The 20,100-nt window shown below is 41.9% G+C and overlaps 1 protein-coding gene across 1 annotated transcript; it reads right to left on the bottom strand.

The window, feature by feature from the left end:
- Positions 1-302: 302 nt before the first annotated feature.
- On the bottom strand, positions 303-2,212 carry CLEC14A (C-type lectin domain containing 14A). The gene has a single exon (XM_058540360.1). It carries the CDS (start codon positions 2,210-2,212, stop codon positions 740-742), a length of 1,473 nt encoding a protein of 490 aa, XP_058396343.1. The 3' UTR covers positions 303-739.
- Positions 2,213-20,100: the final 17,888 nt, after the last annotated feature.

Here is a 20,100-nt window from a genome sequence, read left to right as displayed (position 1 = left end):
CTCCTTGAGCAAGGATGCACAGTAAACTTGAATTGATGGTCAACTAGAATCTGCTTCTAGAGCCAGCAACTCTGGCAACGTGACAGTTTGGATTTATAGCAGTAGCAGTGACTTTGAATGCAAAGTATAAAGAACCAAGGAAAAAGTTACTAGTCTTAAAGATTTACTCCTCATTCTCAGGATTTAAAGATTTCCCTCTCAATCTAAAAGCAGGATGCTCTCTTGTTGCTGTTCCCAGCGTGCCCCTCAGCTGTTCTTCCTAAATTACTCCTCCAGGAAACCAGTGATAACTGAGTCTGGGGTATCAACAACCTTTATTTTTTTGCCTGGAAATTTCAAACCAATATATTCCCAGTCTGAACAATGTATACAGAAGATTTCCTTTCCCTTATGGTAAAAAGGAAAATTAAAAAAAAATTGTTTTCTGCTTTCTATTTTCTTGCAATATCTTAAAAAGTTCAACCACTTCTCCAAATCCCCCAGAACAAACACAAGACACTACCTCTCCCCAGTAGGATCCCGGCCCTCAGCACCACCCTAAGGCACTTCCACCTCTTCCGTCTTCAGGGAAGGACTGTCCAGTTCAGATTTCGCTCCTCAGTGGAGTAGACGGAATTTAGGGGAAGGGGAATTTCTGTAGGAAACGTCAGTCCCACGAATAAGTTCCTCTTTTCCTTTTCCTTTTTCATTGCAAGTGAAAAACTCTGCTCACAAGAAGTGCTCACTGTCTCCCGTTTCCCTATGTATCATTGGAGCCAAGAGAGGACCCTGTCAGCGACGCGCCCTCTGCTCTGTGCTGCAGAGCGCAGTCCCCCACCTTCACCCCATTGTCTGTGCAGTGTGCAGAACTGCAGCGCAGAGCAGCGGCCTCAGCGTCACTCTCCACGCCCGGTGGGGCCAAAGGCCCCTTTCTTGGCCGGGAGGAAGGGCTCTTGTGGAAGCAGAGTTTGAAAAGCCCCAGCACTGTCATGGTCAAGATCACCAACACCACCACCGCTATGCTCACAAGGATGAAGACCATGGTGGAGGAGTCAAAAGTCGGGGGAATGCCAGAGGAAGAGGTGGAATTAAACTTGGGCATCAAGGTTCCTGAAGAGGTGATGGGGGCCTTTGACTTGACTTGAGGGGACATTTGAAGGATAGATATCGTGCTCTGTGCTCCCCACCGAGGAATCTCGGGAGTAGATGTTGCTGAACTGTCTTGTCCAGGGACTTGGGGTATCTCTCCTGGCTTCTCATGGACCGTGGGTGACCATGTTCTCTTCGGCAGAGGGCTGGCTGCAGTAGCCGGCGGGTACCTGGTGGGCACCTTGGTCCCCCCAGGGGCCGGCTGTCCTTCCCCACTGGTTACGCAAGAGCGTCCGTCTTTCCCCAGCACGAAGCCCGCAGCACACTCACAGGCAAAGCCTCCTAAGTCGTCTAGGCAGTTAGGGAGCTCCGCGCATTTGCCGGCACGGAGGTACCTCCCGGGACAGGGACAGAGCACCGCCCCGGAGGGTATCCCGTCCCAGCGCGCGCCGACCTCGTCCGCGATGCAGGTGGCCGTGACGGAGAGCTGCCCGGGGCAGAGCGCACTCACCTTGGTCCCGGGGGGACTGAAGTCCAGCGCGGCGCTGTACAGCTGGAAGGGCGCGCGGTAGCTCAAGTTAGAGGCGGCCCCGGGGCGCGGCGCGGGGCACAAGCCCTCAAACTGGTACTTGCACAGGTAGCCGTTGGCGCGCATGTGGCATCGCATCTCCTTCCAGCCTGCGGGCTCGACCCCCCCGGTGGCCTGGAGTCCCGCGCAACTCCGAGCGGTGCAGGAGCGTTGGGGCTCCTCCACCCACTGCAGCGTGTCGCTGTCGGAGCCGCCGACGTCGGGGGACGACCAGGAGAAACCCCGCAAAGGCTCGCTCTCCAGGGTGCAGTGCGACCGCCCGCGCTCCAGCGCCACCCAGAAGAGAAGGTCTTTGGAGCCCCCTCCGGGCCCCGGGCCTGCCCGCAGGAGCGCGAGCACTGCGCTGAGCTCGGCGCCCCCGCGCACCGTGCTGAGCGCCCCGCCGCGCAGGTTGCAGGCCTCCTCGGCCGCCATCCGCTTGATGGTAGCGTGGTGCAGGCTGTAGCAGGCCCCCGAGGCCAAGCAGCCCGCGCGGTCGGCGGTGGGGTGCTCGCCACGGCCCGGCGGGGGCCAGAACGCCTGCCAGAGGAGGCACAGGGCGAGCGCCGGCTTCATCTTGGAGGCCCCGCGCCCACAGCCGCTCCCAACTTGGATCTGTCCCGCCGAGGGCGCGGAGCTGTCCCTAGAGCGCGGTCACCGCCCTGCAGCTGGCTCTCCCCAACTCTCCCCGCCCCACTCCCGCCCGGCCCAGCAACCGCCCAGAATCCCCACCAAGGTCCTGGCGGCAAACAGCTTCCTTAGGCCGCCACAGGAAACGTGTCCGGAGCTCTGCCAGGCCCCGTGCAGCCCTGAGTTATCCTGGGGTCAGGCACACAGCTGGCGCCCGGGCCCACGGAACGCAGGCGACCAGCAGGTCGGACGCCCTTCTTAGAGCAGGAGAAAAACCAAGGAAGTCGCCCCTGGGAAGAAGTGGATCGTTTTCCCCGCTTAGGCAGTTTCAGGACCTCAGATCCCAAAACACTTGGGCTAACGCGGGCAGGAAGGAGCAGGGAAGAGGAACTGCGGACAGCCCATGCCCGCCCATTGTGCTCCGTCCGGAGCCGTGGAGTTGGCCTCCCAACAATGTGTAGACGGCTCCAGTCTTGGACCCGCCTGTGACTGTGGGGGAGAAACAGCTCGTGAGGAGTATAAGCATCGCCCTTCTCCCCCAGAGAGAGGCCCTGTGTAACCGCCAGTCTCCTCCTCGGCTCGCTTCTCTCTTCTGTTCAACGGAGATGTGGGCGTGCTAACTGCTAGTCAAAGAATTTGGAGTTCTTTGTGGGTATCTTTAGTGGGAAATCCTGCTTCTTCCGTCAGCGCTTGCTTAAAAGTTTATTTTTCGCTTCCATTTGTTTCTTTTTGAAATGGCCTGATTGGCTCACTCAGGAAAGGAAATGTACTTCTAGGCCTAAATGAAAAATAATGACCACAGACCTTAACTGTTTTGTTATTAGGTTTCCTTATCACTGTATTGGTTCATAACTTCTTCAGGCTTATAGGTTGTAGATAAATGAGCTTGTGGCCTTATTAATGTTTGAGAACTACCCCACCAGTGATTTTTATCCCTGAACTATTTTAATATCATTTTCTCCTTTGATTAAGTGCCAATATTTGTAGCAGTAGGTTGTAAAAGTCCCCTTTAAGGGATACTAAAGTTCAATATCCTTAAGAAATTAAAATATTTATTACATTATAATGCATATTATATACTGTAAAAAAAAATACTTCACAACTTAAAAGATGGGTGAGTCAATTTCTTCCGAGTTCCAGTGGGTGTTTTATTTTAATAGAAGCACTTTAACTCGATTGGAAGTGGGGAGAAATTCAAGATGACTAAAGGAAGGAAAGGTTCAGCACTGCCCTGTCTATGCAAGGATTTTCTTTTTAGCAACTTAGACAATTCTACATCGTTTTAGGAAATATATTATCTATCTATCTCGGCTCACAGCCACCAAATATTGCAATCAGAAATACATGAAGAGTTTCACCTAAGCCCTCTTAAGGGTGCATGATGCTTTTAAATATCTATCATCAGAATGAAAGTTGCCATTCCATGAATAATGCATACCACACTTTTAGACTCACTGTGTTGTACTGGATTGGCCTGTTCAGGTTAAGGAGGAGGCTGGGAAGGAAGGTTTCAGGACCACATCTGTACACTCCCACCTCATTTTTACCACTGATCTCACTCTTTTTTCCTCTTGGAGAATCCGTGTATCTTAAACAATAGTAAACACCACGAATCACCGTCACACGTACCTTGCTTTTGCTGACTGTGCAGTTTTGCAGCAGGATTTCTCTCCTATCCTTGCTGTTTCCCAGTTTAACAGGACATTCATTAGTCCTTCGTTGCAGATGTCCAAGAATCACCTTAAATATGACTTTGCATTTAAATTAAGTAACTTAATGTCTTATGAGAAAGGAACATGGAAATCTAGAAATCTAATTGAATGGATTTTAAAAATACTTAATCACTCACGCCAGCTCTATATACCTTTGCAATCTAATGACTGTGTGTTTGTAAACGTGTCCAAGCAACGCTGTATATTTTAATAAAAGAAAACCTTTTACAAACCTGTCGTCAATGGAAATCTCTTAGCTATTTTTAAAATCATTAGAGATGAAGGGAGGCTTCTAGAGTAAGAAAGAATGAATGACCGGAAAGCTTGTAGTAAATACATGATCTCACTCCCTGGCATTCTGCCTGGGGAGGCGGGATATTAGAAGAGAACATAGTGGCCACGGTGACTGCATATCACAGTCCTGGCCGTGCCTGCAATGACGGGAAGGAAGAGTCAGAAGAAAATTAGCTCCATGTAAGACACATATCTCATTATGTAATTAATTGCTTTGTGTTCATCTACATATGCTAACATATTTTGAAGTATATAGTACACCTGAAAAAACTAGAAATGAAGGAATTTTTTATTTTTAAATCATGTTTATTAAGATCATAATAAGATACCATTTACCTCCACTGGATTCCAAATATTTAAAATTCTGATAACACCAACTGTGGATCCACAGGGTCTTTTATATGTTACAGATGAGAGCAACAACTTTGGAAAAGTTTGCCATTTTTTCCTAAAATCTAACATTTACACACTCTATACCCCGGTCCTTCCGTGCCCAGGTATATACTCAAGAGAAACTCTTACACATGTACAAGTGAAGATATGTAAAAGGATGTTTATAGCAGCACTGCTCATATGAACAAAAAACAGAATAAATCCAATGGCCAGCAACAGACGGTAGATAAATAAACTGTGGAACGTTCACCCAATGAATATTACATAGCAATCAAAATGAATGAAATATAGCCACAAGTAACAATATGAATTAATCAATACAATGTTAAGTGACAAAAATTCCAAAACATTATACATCGTCTGACATTCTTTTTGTAAAAATTTTTAAAAACTACTAAATATATATTTGTGTACTTTTTAGGAAAAAAATAGTTATAATATGAGATAAAAGGAACAATAAGATTCTGGGTGATGGATCATATTAAGATCATGATTCTGGGTGATAAATCCTTTGGGTGGGAGGAAGAGGGGATAGCCTGGTGAGCAAACAGGGGATTTGATGTAGCCTGTTGTTAGAGCTCCAGCTTTCTTTTTGGGTAGTGGCTTCGTGAGTGATTATTCCAGTATTAAAAAGAAATAATTAAGTCATTAACAAAATGAATAAGAGTAGCTATACCTGGACAAACGGTGAGAGAATGACATGAATCAAAACTTATAATCAATCTGACTCTGAGCAGCTGAGTTCCAAAATGTGAAATAAGAATAAAATCAAGATGTTAGTTACATTTTCGAAAACTGTTGTCGATATATTTTCCTTTGATCCCTACATTCTTTTGCAGGCAACGCGTTTCTAAATCTAAGCCAATTGTTAATCTTAAAGCATAATAAACAAAATATCTTCTCTATGTTTCTAGACTTTTCAGATAATCTGTGTATTATTGGTAAGAATCATGTACAACATTTATTTGTTCATTCGTTTTATACAAAGCCATCCAAAGAACTAGAGAGAACATATAAGGAAGATAAGTTTAGTCCAACATTTTCAATTGGATTATTAATTTAAAATATCAGACACAAAGATGGAGAAAGATAAAATTTCACTAATTGCATTCCAAGTAATCTCATAAATTTATAAAGTCATTGATCTTCACTGAAATAAATTCTATTATTGTTGAAAGAAAACAACATCTAGGTCTTAGCATATTTCTGAGTTCACTTAAGATATATAAAAATACTTTAGAGGAAATTGAAAAGGAGACAACATTCCATCGGGAGAACATGGCATTCAGAAGCTAATCTAAGCTAGAGACTAAGAATTGTGAAGATTCATAGCCTTTTTAGAATTGTGTGGGACCTTAACAAAACGATCAATAATGAATATTTTTATACTTTTAAGTGAGAAAATTTTAAATTCTATGTCTCAAGTGTCCATGAGGTGTTTAACAAATGATAAAATCTGGTAACTTTATTTGCTGAAAACATAACTTCTAATCTTACGTACATGTCTGAATCAGGATATATGGTTTAACTCTTAATCCAACAGACCACATAAGCTCATAACCAAACAAATTCATACACACTTGAATAGATAAAGACTTCTTTTAGGTGGCATTGTATTTAAGACATCTGCATACATTTATGTACAGTCATTTCAGAAACGATGTCACAATGAGAGATACTCTTCTGGTTTAGTGAACAACATGACTCAGTACAGAAATAAGAAACTTTGAAAAACATTAAACTTTCATGGGGCCGGCCCCGTGGCATAGCAGTTGAGTTCACATGTTCTACTTTGGCGCCCAGGGTTTGCCAGTTTGGATCCTGGGGGCAGACCTACTTACCACTTGTCAAGCCATGCTGAGGCGGCGTCCCACATAGAAGAACTAGAAGGACCTACAACTAGGATATACAACTATGTACTGGGGCTTTGGGGAGAAAAAAAAAAGAGGAAGATTGGTAGCAGATGTTAGCTTAGGGTCAATCTTCCTAAAAAAAAAAAAAAATTAAACTTTCAGCTCCTTCATTCAAACTGCTCTCTAAACCGAGGCAGTGATGACCATATTCCAAGTACCCTGGAGGTAATATAAAAAATTATTCTCTGGTGGCCATTACAGAATTAGTACACTTCCCCATGGCCAAGTTTATAATCAAGAAATAATGAAGGATGACTCATGCACATAAAAGGCTTGTTATAATCCAAATGCCTAACAAGTTCTCAAGTATAAATGTTTATCCTACTACCCAGATATTTTTTCAAAATTGCCTACAGAGCCAGTTTATGAGCCACACTTGAAAATCAGTCTCGTTACTTTCAACTGACACAGTTACACACACACACACACACTCACACTCACCCACCCCTCAAGTCCATAGATCTTAGAGTTCTTCAGGGCCCAGCCCTGGGTCCTCTTCTCTTTTCACTGAATAGTCTCTCCCTCGTGTAATCGCATCTCATCTCATCTCATCTCATGGTCTTGGATAGCATATCTATGCCAGTGATGCCCAAACTTATAGACACACTCCATTCCCCTTGACTGAGCTCTAAATTCACACATCCACCTCTGCTTAATATTTCCACTTGGATATCTCATATGTATTTCAAATTCTCATTTCCTAAACAGAACTTTGGTTCTTCCCTCCTGTGCCAGCTTCTCGTCTTGCCGTCATCATTTTAATAAATGGCACTTCTATCTCCCAGGATAATCACCTCCAGCTCCCTCACCTCTTACACTGGTCAGGTTTTCCAGTTGTAATTGACAGAAATCCAACTCAAACTAGCTAAATGCAAGAGGGAATTCTATGATTCGTGTAACTGGGAAAAATCCTGGGGTAGTTCCAATCGTCAAATGGAGTACTGCCAAACCACAGCAGCCAGGAGATTCTTTCACACCAGAATACGTCTCAATCTCTCTCCCTTTCTCTCCTCTCTGCATCCTCTCCTCTTCCTTCTGCCTTTCTCCAAACGACCTTGAACAAGATGACTTGCCATTCTCAGGCCACACCTTTATAACATTCTACTAAAGAAGGAGAGTCTTCTTCTCTAGTTCCATTAGGAAAATCCCAAGAAAGTTTTCTGATTGATCCAGCTTCGGTAATTTGTCAGTCATTGGCTCAATCGCTATAGCCTAAAAAGATAGGACCCAATGATTAGTGATTTCCTTTAGGGGGCAGAGTCTGTACCAGAAGTATATGTGAAGAATACAGTATAATTTGAATAGATCCAGTTTTATGTCGCCACTTTGATCATCCTCATCAGCCCCTAACATATGTCTTCTCACTGGTCCGCCTGTGTCATTCTGGGCCCCATGGAATCCATTCTTCACAGAGTTATCAGGATGATCTTTAAGAACCTTAGTCTCATTATGTCTCTCTTCTGTGTAAATCCCTTTAATGACTTTCCATTGCTCCTAAAATAAAGCTCAAAATCCTTACTGAGATCTACAAGGCACAGGCTCCTATGATCCTTTCTAGCTTTATCTTCTCATCCTTCTGGTTTCAGTTCAATTGCTGACATCTCAGTGAGATCTTTTGAGGCAACCCAATCTTCATTACCCCACCAAGCAACCCTCTACCCCTAGACTCTTTCTATGATATCAACCTATTGTGTTTTCTTCATAGCCATTGCTATGTTCTCTGAAATTATCTTGTTCATTTATTTGTTCATTTATTTCATTCATTTATCTTGTTCATTTATGTTTTTTCCCGTCTCTCACTCAATGTAAGTTCCATAAAAAAGGTAGTACTTGTAACAAACGAATAAATGAATGTATGAATGAATCTTCTACCATTCTTCCTCTTGTTCATTGTGCTCTAGCCACACTATGTTCTCTGTTCCTCCAAAACACCCACATAATTCCTTTACCTAAATCATTCCTCTCTTGTTTTAAATTACATTTTTAAAAATTGTGAAGCATAATGTACATATAGAAAGTTCCTAAAACACTTATGTATAGTTTTCCAAACAACCCTGAAGCCACCATCCAAGTCAGGAAATAGAATAGGGCCAGCTTACAGCCACAGCCTCTTCGGGATGTTTCCTTCCTGCTCTGCTCAACCTCAAGACAACTTCTCTTGATTAGAAGAGGTGGGTTTACTTCTGGTTTACCTGACATTGAGGATGTAGCTCAGCTGCTTGGTAAGAGGGTCTCCTTGGGTGGGGCTGGGTTTAGACACTTGTTCTTCTTTCCCCATGAGGTCATGAAAAAAGAAGTTCAGGATCACCAGGATTGGTGGCAAATGTCCAAGGGCAGAAGTAGCCTCAGTGCTCACTTTAGGTTTCTCTGTTCTTTCTTCCCCTTAGATTTCAACCTGCTTGTGTGTGTGTGTGTGTGTGTGTGTGTGTGTGTGCGCGCGCGCGCGCGCAGACACATGTATACATACCTGTGTGCATGTATCTGCATATTTCATCATTGTTTATTCTCCTCTCTGAGATGGTTGGTTTCTTAATTTGGGTTCCCTCAAAAGCAAACCCTGAGACAAGGATTTGGGAGCAAGTAATTTATTTGGAGGTGAGGCCAGAGTCATTGGCACGGGATAGGGATATGATACGGGGAAGAGAGGAAAGTCAAAGCTAATATAAGAATTAGAGCTGTGGGCCTCCAGGGACCAGTCCTGCTGGGAACCCTCTGAGTGACTATGAAACCCAACTAAGTGTGTCCCACTAACCAGTGGTAAAGCTGGGGTATTTGTTTTTAAACTCCTGTCCCTCAAGCAACAAGGTCCGGGATATTTGGCCTTAGGCTCTTCCGGCAATCCCTTGGCACATGTCAAGCACAGTCTGGTGTCCGGAGAACACCTTCAGGCAGAAGGACACCAAAGGTGTGTGTAGCATTCACTAGACTTGGTCTCAATAACACAGCTGGCCATATTCCCACCATCCTTCAGCCTTTGGCTTAAATGACTCCTCCTCTAGCCCTGAGGTATAGATCCGGTGCCCTACTTTATTTGACCTCATGGATTTTTGTACTTTTTTCTTCATAGCACTTACCACAAATGTGAACGTATAGTTAGTTACTTGTGTGATTTAATGTCTGTGTCCTCCAATAACTCACATGACAGCAACATTGGCATTAAAAGGGAATATGTTAGAAATACAGAATCTCAGCATTACCCCAGAGACGCTGAATCAGAATTTGCATACTAATGAGATCCCCAGGTGATTTGTATGCACATTAAAAGTTTGAGAAGCACTGCTCCGCTAGACTGTATTTTCTTGGGGCAGCGGTTGTGTCTCTCTTCTTCAGCATTTATCACTCGTCCCTAGTGATGTGGCTGGTATATAGTGAGCACTCAAGATATAACAGTTGACTTACATACACACAGACACACCAGTGCACACTTGTGTGGGCATGCACATACATAGTACACACAAATATGATAAAGTGCCAGTGATTTAGCAAAAGTGCTGTATATTAGTAATTGAACACATGGAATTTTCCAGCTTTGTGTCAAGAATCAGATTATCTTCCCACAGGCCCAGCAGTTCTAGGCCCATTGGCTAGTGTGTCTCCTAATAAATTGATCTGAAGTATGTGCTAGTTTAGAAACTGTTGTTAAGACATTCTAATTACAGCAAAGTGGGCAGCATTTTTAATTAGGTTTCTGGACAGCTTACCATGGTGCCTGACCCAGGCTGAGTTTCATGCTGCGATTTGGTCTTGGAGGATTTTTATGATAAGTGTGCTTGATCATCAGGGCAGGCCTTAAGTCTGAAAGTGTGCCTTTTCTACTGTTGCCTGAATTTCCACTTCACAAAGCCGGAAGAGGGAGGAAAAAAAATCACAACTAGTTAGATTCAAATCCTATTAGGCTTATCTGCTATCAATTTGTAAGAACTAGGAATAATTAGCAGTTACCTTAGCATTTACCTTGTAGAGGCGGTGGGAACTCTGAAATTATTGTTGGCCAGAATCAATATCTGGCCCATTTTAAGGCCTATGTATCTGATAAATCCACACATCCCTGCACAACAGACTCTATATTGGCTGGTCTATTCCAAAGATGTGATTTATTCTTACTATTATACGGCATTTCAGATACATTCAGAAGATTTTTGTTTGACCTTCAGAATCAGGAATTTTGGTTTTAAAATAGCAGTGATTTAGGCAAATCGATTCAGTACGATGGGATGCCATATATCTTTTTGGTACACTACCTCTTCGTTTTGTACTGAATTAGATAATACGACATGATTTATTATAGTGGGAGAGGGAAAGTGCTGCCTGCTGCACTATAGTTCTAGAACACACACATCTGTCTAGGAAAAGCTGAAGACCATTAGTATTATACTTTTGCTAAATTACCTTTTGTGAATGATCTTACTGTGGGTTTGGCTTTACAGTTATTGATAGATCAGAATACTTTGTACCAACTTTCTTTCAATACCTCATATTTAGCTCAGGAATTCACAATTTTCAATGTATTTGTGAATATGTCACTGTTTCATAATAACCGTTCTACTCACACTCTCCGTGATGGGGTTGGTGCTGATTGGAGGTCTGGCTGGGGGATCATCCGGAGAATTGCAGTTTTCCTGGTCTTCTGCGTAACAGGGTCACCCTGAGTCCGACGAGATGGAGGTGGGGAGCAAGGAAGGAGTTTAGAAAGACATTGTCCATTACCATCTGGGGGGTCTGGAGTGATGCAGCATTCTTGGAAGGGTATCTAAGTGTGCATTCATTCAGGATGGAGCAGGGGAGACATAAGGGCAGGTGGGGTGTGCCTCTTATGGGTATTGGGTCTTCTGCTCAATGGCATGGAAACCCAGCAGAAACTCTCAGAGAAAAGGCTGTGTAAATCCCTCTTCACTCACTCCTGGAGCCTCCCTGAGGACTAGCAGGACTGTGGAGGAAGCTGATTTCAGCACAGAGAAGGCTTCACAGCAGAGCAGGAAATCCTCTTTCCCTCTCTGTACTGAAGGAATTCAGAAAAGGCTCTGCTGGGTCCCCTTTGTTAAGTGACAGACACACATACTGTGACTCTGCTACACCTAGAAATCTCAGCCCAGCAGTGAGGAGCAACTCCTCCCATCCTTCTCTGAATCTCTCTTCATGTTGCAGGATAAGCTGTGTCTTACCCCTCTTTAAAGACGAAGGATAAGCATTCAGTTTGCTGGCCTCTCAGAATAAACGACACCAACCTTTGCTATTTCTTAGCCTCAAATGGACTCTTCTCTGATTTTCCCTCCCCAAATCTTCTCCACCTGGGAAGTCATATATATACATATAGACATATATATATATGTACCTATAGACATATATACACACACATATACATATAGACATATATATACACATATACATATAGATATATATACATAAGATATATATATACATATATACATATATACATATATACACATATACATATAGGCAAATATATACATATATACATATATATACACACTTATATACATATAGACATATATATACACATACATATAGATATATACATATAGATATGTAGACATATATACATACACACACATATATACACACATACACACATATATACATGCATATATAGACATATATATACATATGCATATATACATATACATATAGACATATATACACATATACATATAGGCAAATATATACACATATACATATAGACATATATATATATACACACTTACATATAGACATATATATACACATATACATATAGATATACACACACATATACATATAGACATATATACATACACACACATATATATACACACATACACATATATACATGTATATATAGACATATATACACATATACATATAGGCAAATATATACACATATACATATAGACATATATATACACTTACATATAGACATATATACACATATACATATAGACATATATACACATATATAGACATATATACACATATACATATAGACATATATACACACATACATATAGAGATATATACATACAGACGTATATTACACATATACATATAGACATATATATTACACATATACATATAGGCATATAGACATAGACATATATACACATATACATGTAGACATATATATACACATATACACATAGACATATCTATGCATATACATATAGACACATATATTTTAGTCAACAGGGAACAGATGTAATATTTTTCTTGTTTAGAGTGTTTATGTTCAGGAAATTTGTTCTCTTCGGTTTTTGAAGTTGTTAAAGAAAATACTCTGGATTCTTTTAAAAACACACAGAAATATGAGAGAAGCATCACATGCCAATATCCTTTGGATATTTTGAGTTACCAGCATCCCCATCAATATTAATAACTAGAGTACAGGAAGCTTTAAGGGAAGATCAAATGATGAAAGAAGATGAAATTATCTCAAGTTCAGCTTGGTGTGACTTAATGAAAACAAAATAGTTAATGCTAGAAGGAGGGCCAAATGAAACTTATGAAAATTCCAAATTTTTCTTTTCATACTACTTCACAGTCAATTTAAAATCAGATATTCAGGCTTTTAGGAGCAATGGGAATACTTGAATCCATCTAGATGAAAATTCAAGGCAGCAATAAAGCTAGAGTGGGTTTACTATGCAAACTCCATCTTCTCCTCTCCAGCTCCTCACTGAAACACTTGGCTTAGAGATGCCAATATCATTCAAGGAACCTGTCAGCTGAGATGCCATCAATGTGCTTAGCAGCACAGTAGGCACCTAATGAGCATTTCACATTTTAAAAATAATTTTTGGTAAAAATACATACAACATAAAAAGTACCATCTTAGCCATTTTTACGTGTACGGTTCAATAATCTTACGTATATTCATGTTGTTGTGCACTGTTGGTGGTAATATAAAATGGAGCACCTGTGATGGAAAACAGTTATGGCGGTTCCTCAAAAAGTTAAAAATAGAATTATCATATGAGGGGCCAGCCCCCGTGGCTTAGGGGTTAAGCGCCCGCGCTCCGCTGCTGGCAGCCCGCGTTGGGATCCCGGGCACACACCAACGCACCACTTGTCAGGCCATGTTTTGGCAGCATCTCACATAAAGTAGAGGAAGTTGGGCACGGATGTTAGCTCAGGGCCAGTCTTCCTCAGCAAAAAGAGGAGGATTGGCATGGATGTTAGCTCAGGGCTGATCTTCCTCACACACACATACACACACACACACACACACACACACACACACAAAATAAATAATTAGTTAAAAAAAAGAATTATCATATGAGTGAGTGCTTTGTAATTTGAATGAGTATAACTCTAAATTAACTCCCAAAATAGAGCATAACCCCATGGCCTATGGCGTAGCATTCCCCAAGGGTATGAGATTAGAGAGAAAAAGCTTCCAGTCACCCAGGTTTGAGTCCCTGACATCTCCCTTCTCCATCTCCTGTATCCAGTTAGACATTAAATCCACTTATATTTTCCCATCATTCTTGTATCTTTCACTTCCTTTCCTATCACGTAAGAGTGACTATCAAGTTCCCGTCCTGAAGAGAGTGTCCGTGAGGTACCCAAAGCGTCAAAGGCGATGGAACTGAAATGGAAAATTCACTCATTCATTCAGCATATATTATTGGGCATCTCCCACGTTCTTGGCACTGAGACCCATACTGGGAGTACAGTGATAAATAAAATAGACACATCTCCTCGCTTTAAAGTCATTTATGATCTAGTGAAAGACAGTAAGTAAATTAACAGATGGATAGTTACAAAGTGTGAGAAGTGCTAAGACGGAAAATAACAGGGAGCTGTAAACGCGGCTTACAGAGAGCATACACTTAGCCCCGCTGGTCCTGGAAGGGCGAGGACGCGTCATTCCAGCTGAGGTCCCAGGGTGAGAGTAGAAACAGGATCAAATCCTGCTGCAGGAGTGAGAGCGGTGGCTTAGCGTCGAGTCTGTGAGCCCCCGTGAGCGTTAGAGCTCCCTTTTCAGGGGTGTCGGCGGTGAGAACACTGCAGGCAGCACCAACTCTTCACTTTTATACAAGTCTCACCTGCAGTCGACTGAGTCCTGAGTTCTATCAGAAGTCTGATCTACAGTCACAATACTTACATGGGTCTTATACACAGGACCCTGCCTTCTGACTGAAGTTCCATCGTTTCATGCCGAAATGACATAAACTGTCTATTTCAGGTTAAGATCTCTCTCCAAAGGAGAAACCACAGGTATCATGGAATCTTTCTCTTCCATGAACAATTGGCCACTCTTTCCTGTGGTTCCACCCTAGACGTGTCTCTTGAATGTCTCCTTTATACTCTTTGTTCCCACCACCTCTGCCCTAAGTCACGTGGACTCTTATACTGGCCTCCAAAGCCGGTTCCTTGTCTCCACTCCTGCAACTCTCCCCAGCCCGCCCTAGCACACTCTGCCCTCCACCCTGCCTCCAAGGTTATTAGAGAGCACACAACCACTTAGGTCAGCTTCCTCTCCCCACCCTCCCACTCTTCTCAATTTAAACAACTGCATGACTTCTTATTTCCCTCCTACAAGAACTAGTAGCCTTTGTTCTATGAACATGCTGCTTTGTATTATTTGCCTCGTTTTGTGTGTGATGGTCCTGGCTCCCAACTACCTTTCTTGAAGTCAGTAATACTTTGTAATGGGACTGGATCTATACCCTCGAGAGCAACTAGAATAGCAATAAACAGGTTGTTTGATTAATTTCAACAGCTAATAAGTCCATAGGTGTCCTGTGTTATTGCTAGTGGCTGGTTGGACCCATGATTTGCCTTTTCCTAATTAAAATAATGAACACTGCTTATTTGACCAATCAGAACGTGTGGTGCCTGTGGCGGCTAGCTATCTTTGTTTTGAGCCCTTGGTCCTTACACACTGGAGGTCATTTTTGTGAAGGCCGCGTTAATCCCACATTAAATCATCCACTCATTACTCCAGACACTGCTCCCAGGGTTCAGCACACCCACATGCTCTCCTTTCTCAGCAGCTGGTCACAAAAGAGCCTCAAGGTGTAAATCTTTTAGTTCTTTAAGTACAAAGCGGGCAAGTTAAACATGGTCATAGCTTTAAACTGTGTGTGCTCTCAAAGGAATTTAAGTGGAGTTCTCTCTTATTAGTATAGGACACAAGAAGAAAAGTCTGGAAACATCCTCCATTGGCATGATGAGAGGGAGAAGTGCTTGCTTTCTTCTTTCCGCTGACATACTCTGAGGGCTTACTTCTAAGCCTGCAAAGCCGTTGGTGAATTTCCATGCTGTATCCTACATAGTCATCGGGGTATTTGTATTAATACCATCTAATAATTTCAAATATTCTGAAGTCTTAAACAAAGAAAGCCAAATACTAGAAAGGACTGAATTTGGCAACAGCTCTCTCCACTTGAGCCTCATGAGGATCACAATCAAGATGCTCCCGAGCTAACATTTGGTTTGGTCTGGATTCCACCATCAGGGAATTCCCTCTCATTTGTAGATGTCCAACCTCTTCTCAGGAAATTGCTTCAGTTTCTTCCCATCCCGAACATGAGGAAGTAATATTTTTTTCTTTGCATTTAAATCTTATCTCTTTAAACTGCTACTTAACTTGCTTAAAATCATAATTACCAGGGAATAGAATGCCTTAGATATGAGAAAAAGAAATAGTTATTATAGGTGGAAAATTATATTCATCTAGTACTTAAAAAATCCACTTGGAACAACTCTTAATAAGATAGATCTTTCTATGCCCTCCCAGTTATAGTGAGACCACCCACTAACCTCCATTCCTGGAAGGCTAGACTTTTCACCATGGGAATTATCTCATTTCATGTAGTTGCTCCCTGTAGGACCCCGTGCTGCCTACTGTGACGTCTCTTGCTGATACATGTCCATCACCTCTCCCACCTACTTACATTGTGTCTCCAAAAGGAATTACTTCATTGATTTTTGGCTATAATATTTACTCACTTTTAACAGAAAATGTCAGTATGGCAGGAAGGACTTGTCTGATATTTAGAATTTTTGGAAGAATCCCTAAGTCATTTTCTCTGCATTAAAAAAATGTATCTTCCTTTGAAATTCAGAGTGCATCGCTTACTCAACACCAAGTGAGGCCAAATCAGCACATTTACTCTTACATACCATATTTATAATCTTATAGGGCCAGATTTTTAAAATGTCTTCTAATTTATATGCTTCTGCAAGTCGTACTGGTCTCCTTTGTCCACATTTATAAATAAGTCTTTACTGTTTTAAATGAAGCAACTGAAATTTCCTAATAAAGTTAAAATGCAAAAGGGGGCTATTGGTTTGGAAAAATGAAAACCACCTATTATATAGACTACTTTTTAATGGCACTTGATCAAAACTCCTAAATGTAGATATTTTTATTCTGAAAAGTTCCTATAAGATCATGGTCCTAAATCTTTCTTAGCTTTACTTTTTTCTTAAATTTACAGTGTTATTATATCCATATATATTCTTGTCAAATGCTGTTTTGATTATGATTAATAGTCACCAGTATAGTAAAGGGTATTATCAGAGATGGGGGAGGAGGGTGGGAGGAGGTCAGAGGTAGGGAAATGTGGGAGAATGGAGGGAAGGGAGAGGATGGGGTTCTGCTCGTTCATCTCTATCTCTCAACAAGGTGGAGAGATGGACTTGATGGAGTGGGGCTTCCTTCTTTCCTCCATTCCCAGGTCTCCACAACTGGGGAGACTCAACTGTAACCATGGCTTATTGAGGAATCACCAGAAGGCCAGGGAGTCAGGTATGGAAAGGAATGAATGTGGTTGCTATTGACACGTGATATCCCAGTGTTGGGGCTGGACTAGGTTTCCCCTGACCATCCACCTGGAAACGTATCCTAGAAGCGTGTGGTGTTGGCCACGGCCAGTATGCATATCATGTGTTATTACTCTGTCTTAGATTGAAGGAATAAGGATGGATTTGGTGGGGAGGCTCTTGAAGAAAGGTAGAAATTCTCCATCCCCCTTCTTGTTTCTGAAACAGTTGAATAAGTCATTTTTGCCTGGGGCATAAAAATAAAAGAGGAAATTTTTTTTTAGCAAATAATATGTTACAATTCATTTCATATTCCTATTAGAAAATAAGAAACAGTTTGACTAAACAAAATCTGAGACTGAAGTAGCTTATGACTGTGCTTCCTTTTTTTAATCTTATGTTGACAGAAAGCTATTTTTAAAACATTGAGAACCCGAATAGTGTTTTTGTCTGAATTAACAAATTATTGTTCAAATGTTTAAGAAGACATTTTTATTACATTTATGGAAGTCTCAAACAGCCAGGAGACTTCACAAATTAACAGGAAAACTAACACAAAGAATGTTACATGGACCATTTATTTTCTAATAGTTGTATCTGAGAAATGAAATTTGACTGTTGACTGTGGGTGGTGAGTGTTGCTATAGCAACCTGTTCCTTAGAGGAAACTGGAAGGTGATCATGGTGAGGAGGGTAAAAGTCAGGAAACAGACTTGTCGAGATATATTTTGAGGCGACCATGGATATTTTCATTCAAGGTACGTGAAGGAGAGCAGCTCCTGGAGAGTCAAAGATCTTAGGTGAGAGGGGCAACAAGGGGCTTTGGTTCAAGCATTTGCTCATTAAGGGAGCCAGTAGCTTTGTTTCACACAGTGACAGTTTTGCGTTACGCAGTTGCAGCAGTACCAGCCGTAGTGAGACAGAATTAAGACTACTTTCTCATACATAATAAAAACAACAGGAGCTCACACCTATTTCCCCAGGTACTCTCTTGAGTACTTCACACATATTATTTCTTACAATCTTCACAAGAACCTTGTGCGGTAGGGAATATTGTTCTCCCCATTTTACAGATGGGGCAACCGAGGCACTGGGAAGTTAAGTAACCTCCTTTAGGTCATGCAGCTGGTAAGTGGCAAATAGAAAGGAAACTCAGACAAGGCATCTCTGAGTTGGTGCTGCTCTAATTCGTGTTAACGCGGTCACTCAGCTTGACAAAAGCTGCGTGGAATGTGTGAGGGAAACACAATGGTTTTGTGAGGAGGTTCTACTTTCCATTGCTTCAGAACTTGAAGCTCACCTTGAACGGAGGGAAGATCAATCCTAGCAGCAAAATCCTTGAGTGGAACAAATAATATGGTACATCTCCCTACTGGGAATTTTAAAAAGAAAAAGAGTATGGGGGTGGGGGTTGGATAAGTCAGGAACTGTTGTCTTGAAGCCTTTCCAGCTCTTAAGATCTGTCAGTAGAACCCGCACTACCAGTGTTGGGCCGAAATGTCTATGGTCAGGAGTTACAAGGCCCTGAGTTCATGGTCACCCTCCAGGCGACCGAGACAAGCCATTTTAACCCCTTTGTGCTTTAGTTTTCTTACCTTTCAAAAATGAGAATAATAGCTGGCCACTTTGGTTGCAGAGGTGTTATAAAAGTCCAATGATGCAATAATGTGAAAATGGTTCATAAGCTCAATAGGACAAAACAAACATACAGGGAGTATTATTAGAGTTAATGACCATCAGCATTATTTTCAGCTTTTCCTGGCCTCGATAATGAGTGTGTGTTATTTACTTATCTAGGGAGGATATGAGACTGGAATCTGGTTTTGAAAGGCAAACAGATTTGGCTGGAAGGTTATTGAGACAGAGTGCAGACAAAGAAATCTGTTTCAAACGGCTTTAGGATTTGTAGCTCTTATAATAAGAGCTAACATGTATTGACAGCTTACCATTTGCCAGGCACTGTTCTAAGCACATTTTGCCTGTTTTAACTCATTTATTCCACACAATAGCCCTATACACTAGGTACCATGTCTATTTTCCCAACATTTATAGATGAGGACACTGGGGAAGGCAGGTAAAAAATAAGCTTACTCAAGGTTGCAGAGATAGTAAGTTACAATCCAGGTCTCTGGACCCCAGAGTCAATGCTTGTCCCTGTGGCACCGTCCTGCCCTACAGTACATGTTATCATTACGTTAAAGATAAGGTGGAAGGGTAATGCATCAGCATATGCATGTGTGAATTATTTTTATTTATTTGTTTGTTTTCAGTAAAAGGGAAAGAGACTCTTTCTTCTAAGCTACCTGGGTGATATACATATATAGCTATAGAGAGAACTAGAGAACATTAACTCTTAATAAAATGCTGATTCTATTTTAGTATCGGTTATTTCACAGAAGGATAGTTTTATGAAAATGACAATAAAAGGGAAGTAGCTAACTTCTAGCCAAGATGTCAGCTTATGCCATCATCCACCCAGCGGCATTAGGCAGCAGCTCTGGAGGCCAAATGCTCCCAGGTACGAAGGAGGCCTATGTCCGTGTGTCTACTTTCTGGGAGCTTTCAGTCTGGATGTGGAGATAGGACATAGGACGTGTACATGGTGGGAAAGGTACAAACAAGAAGTTCAAATAAAATGCTAAAAGCCTTCAGAGGAATATCGGTACTTCTGCTGGGGGGGGGGGGCATGATTATGACTTGGCTTTCCCACCCCTTTTTGTCTGTAAGTAACCTTCTTATCCGTTTCATGATATAT

Source organism: Diceros bicornis, chromosome 5, assembly GCF_020826845.1.
Source record: "Diceros bicornis minor isolate mBicDic1 chromosome 5, mDicBic1.mat.cur, whole genome shotgun sequence".
In the NCBI taxonomy this organism is placed as follows: Eukaryota; Metazoa; Chordata; class Mammalia; order Perissodactyla; family Rhinocerotidae; genus Diceros; species Diceros bicornis.
Note: the sequence above shows the minus strand (reverse complement) of the source record. Positions and strands in the feature narration are given on the sequence as shown.

Coding starts and splice junctions, on each gene's coding strand:
- CLEC14A (XM_058540360.1), bottom strand. CDS start 2,212: ATGAAGCCGGCGCTCGCCCTGTGCCTCCTCTGGCAGGCGTTCTGGCCC.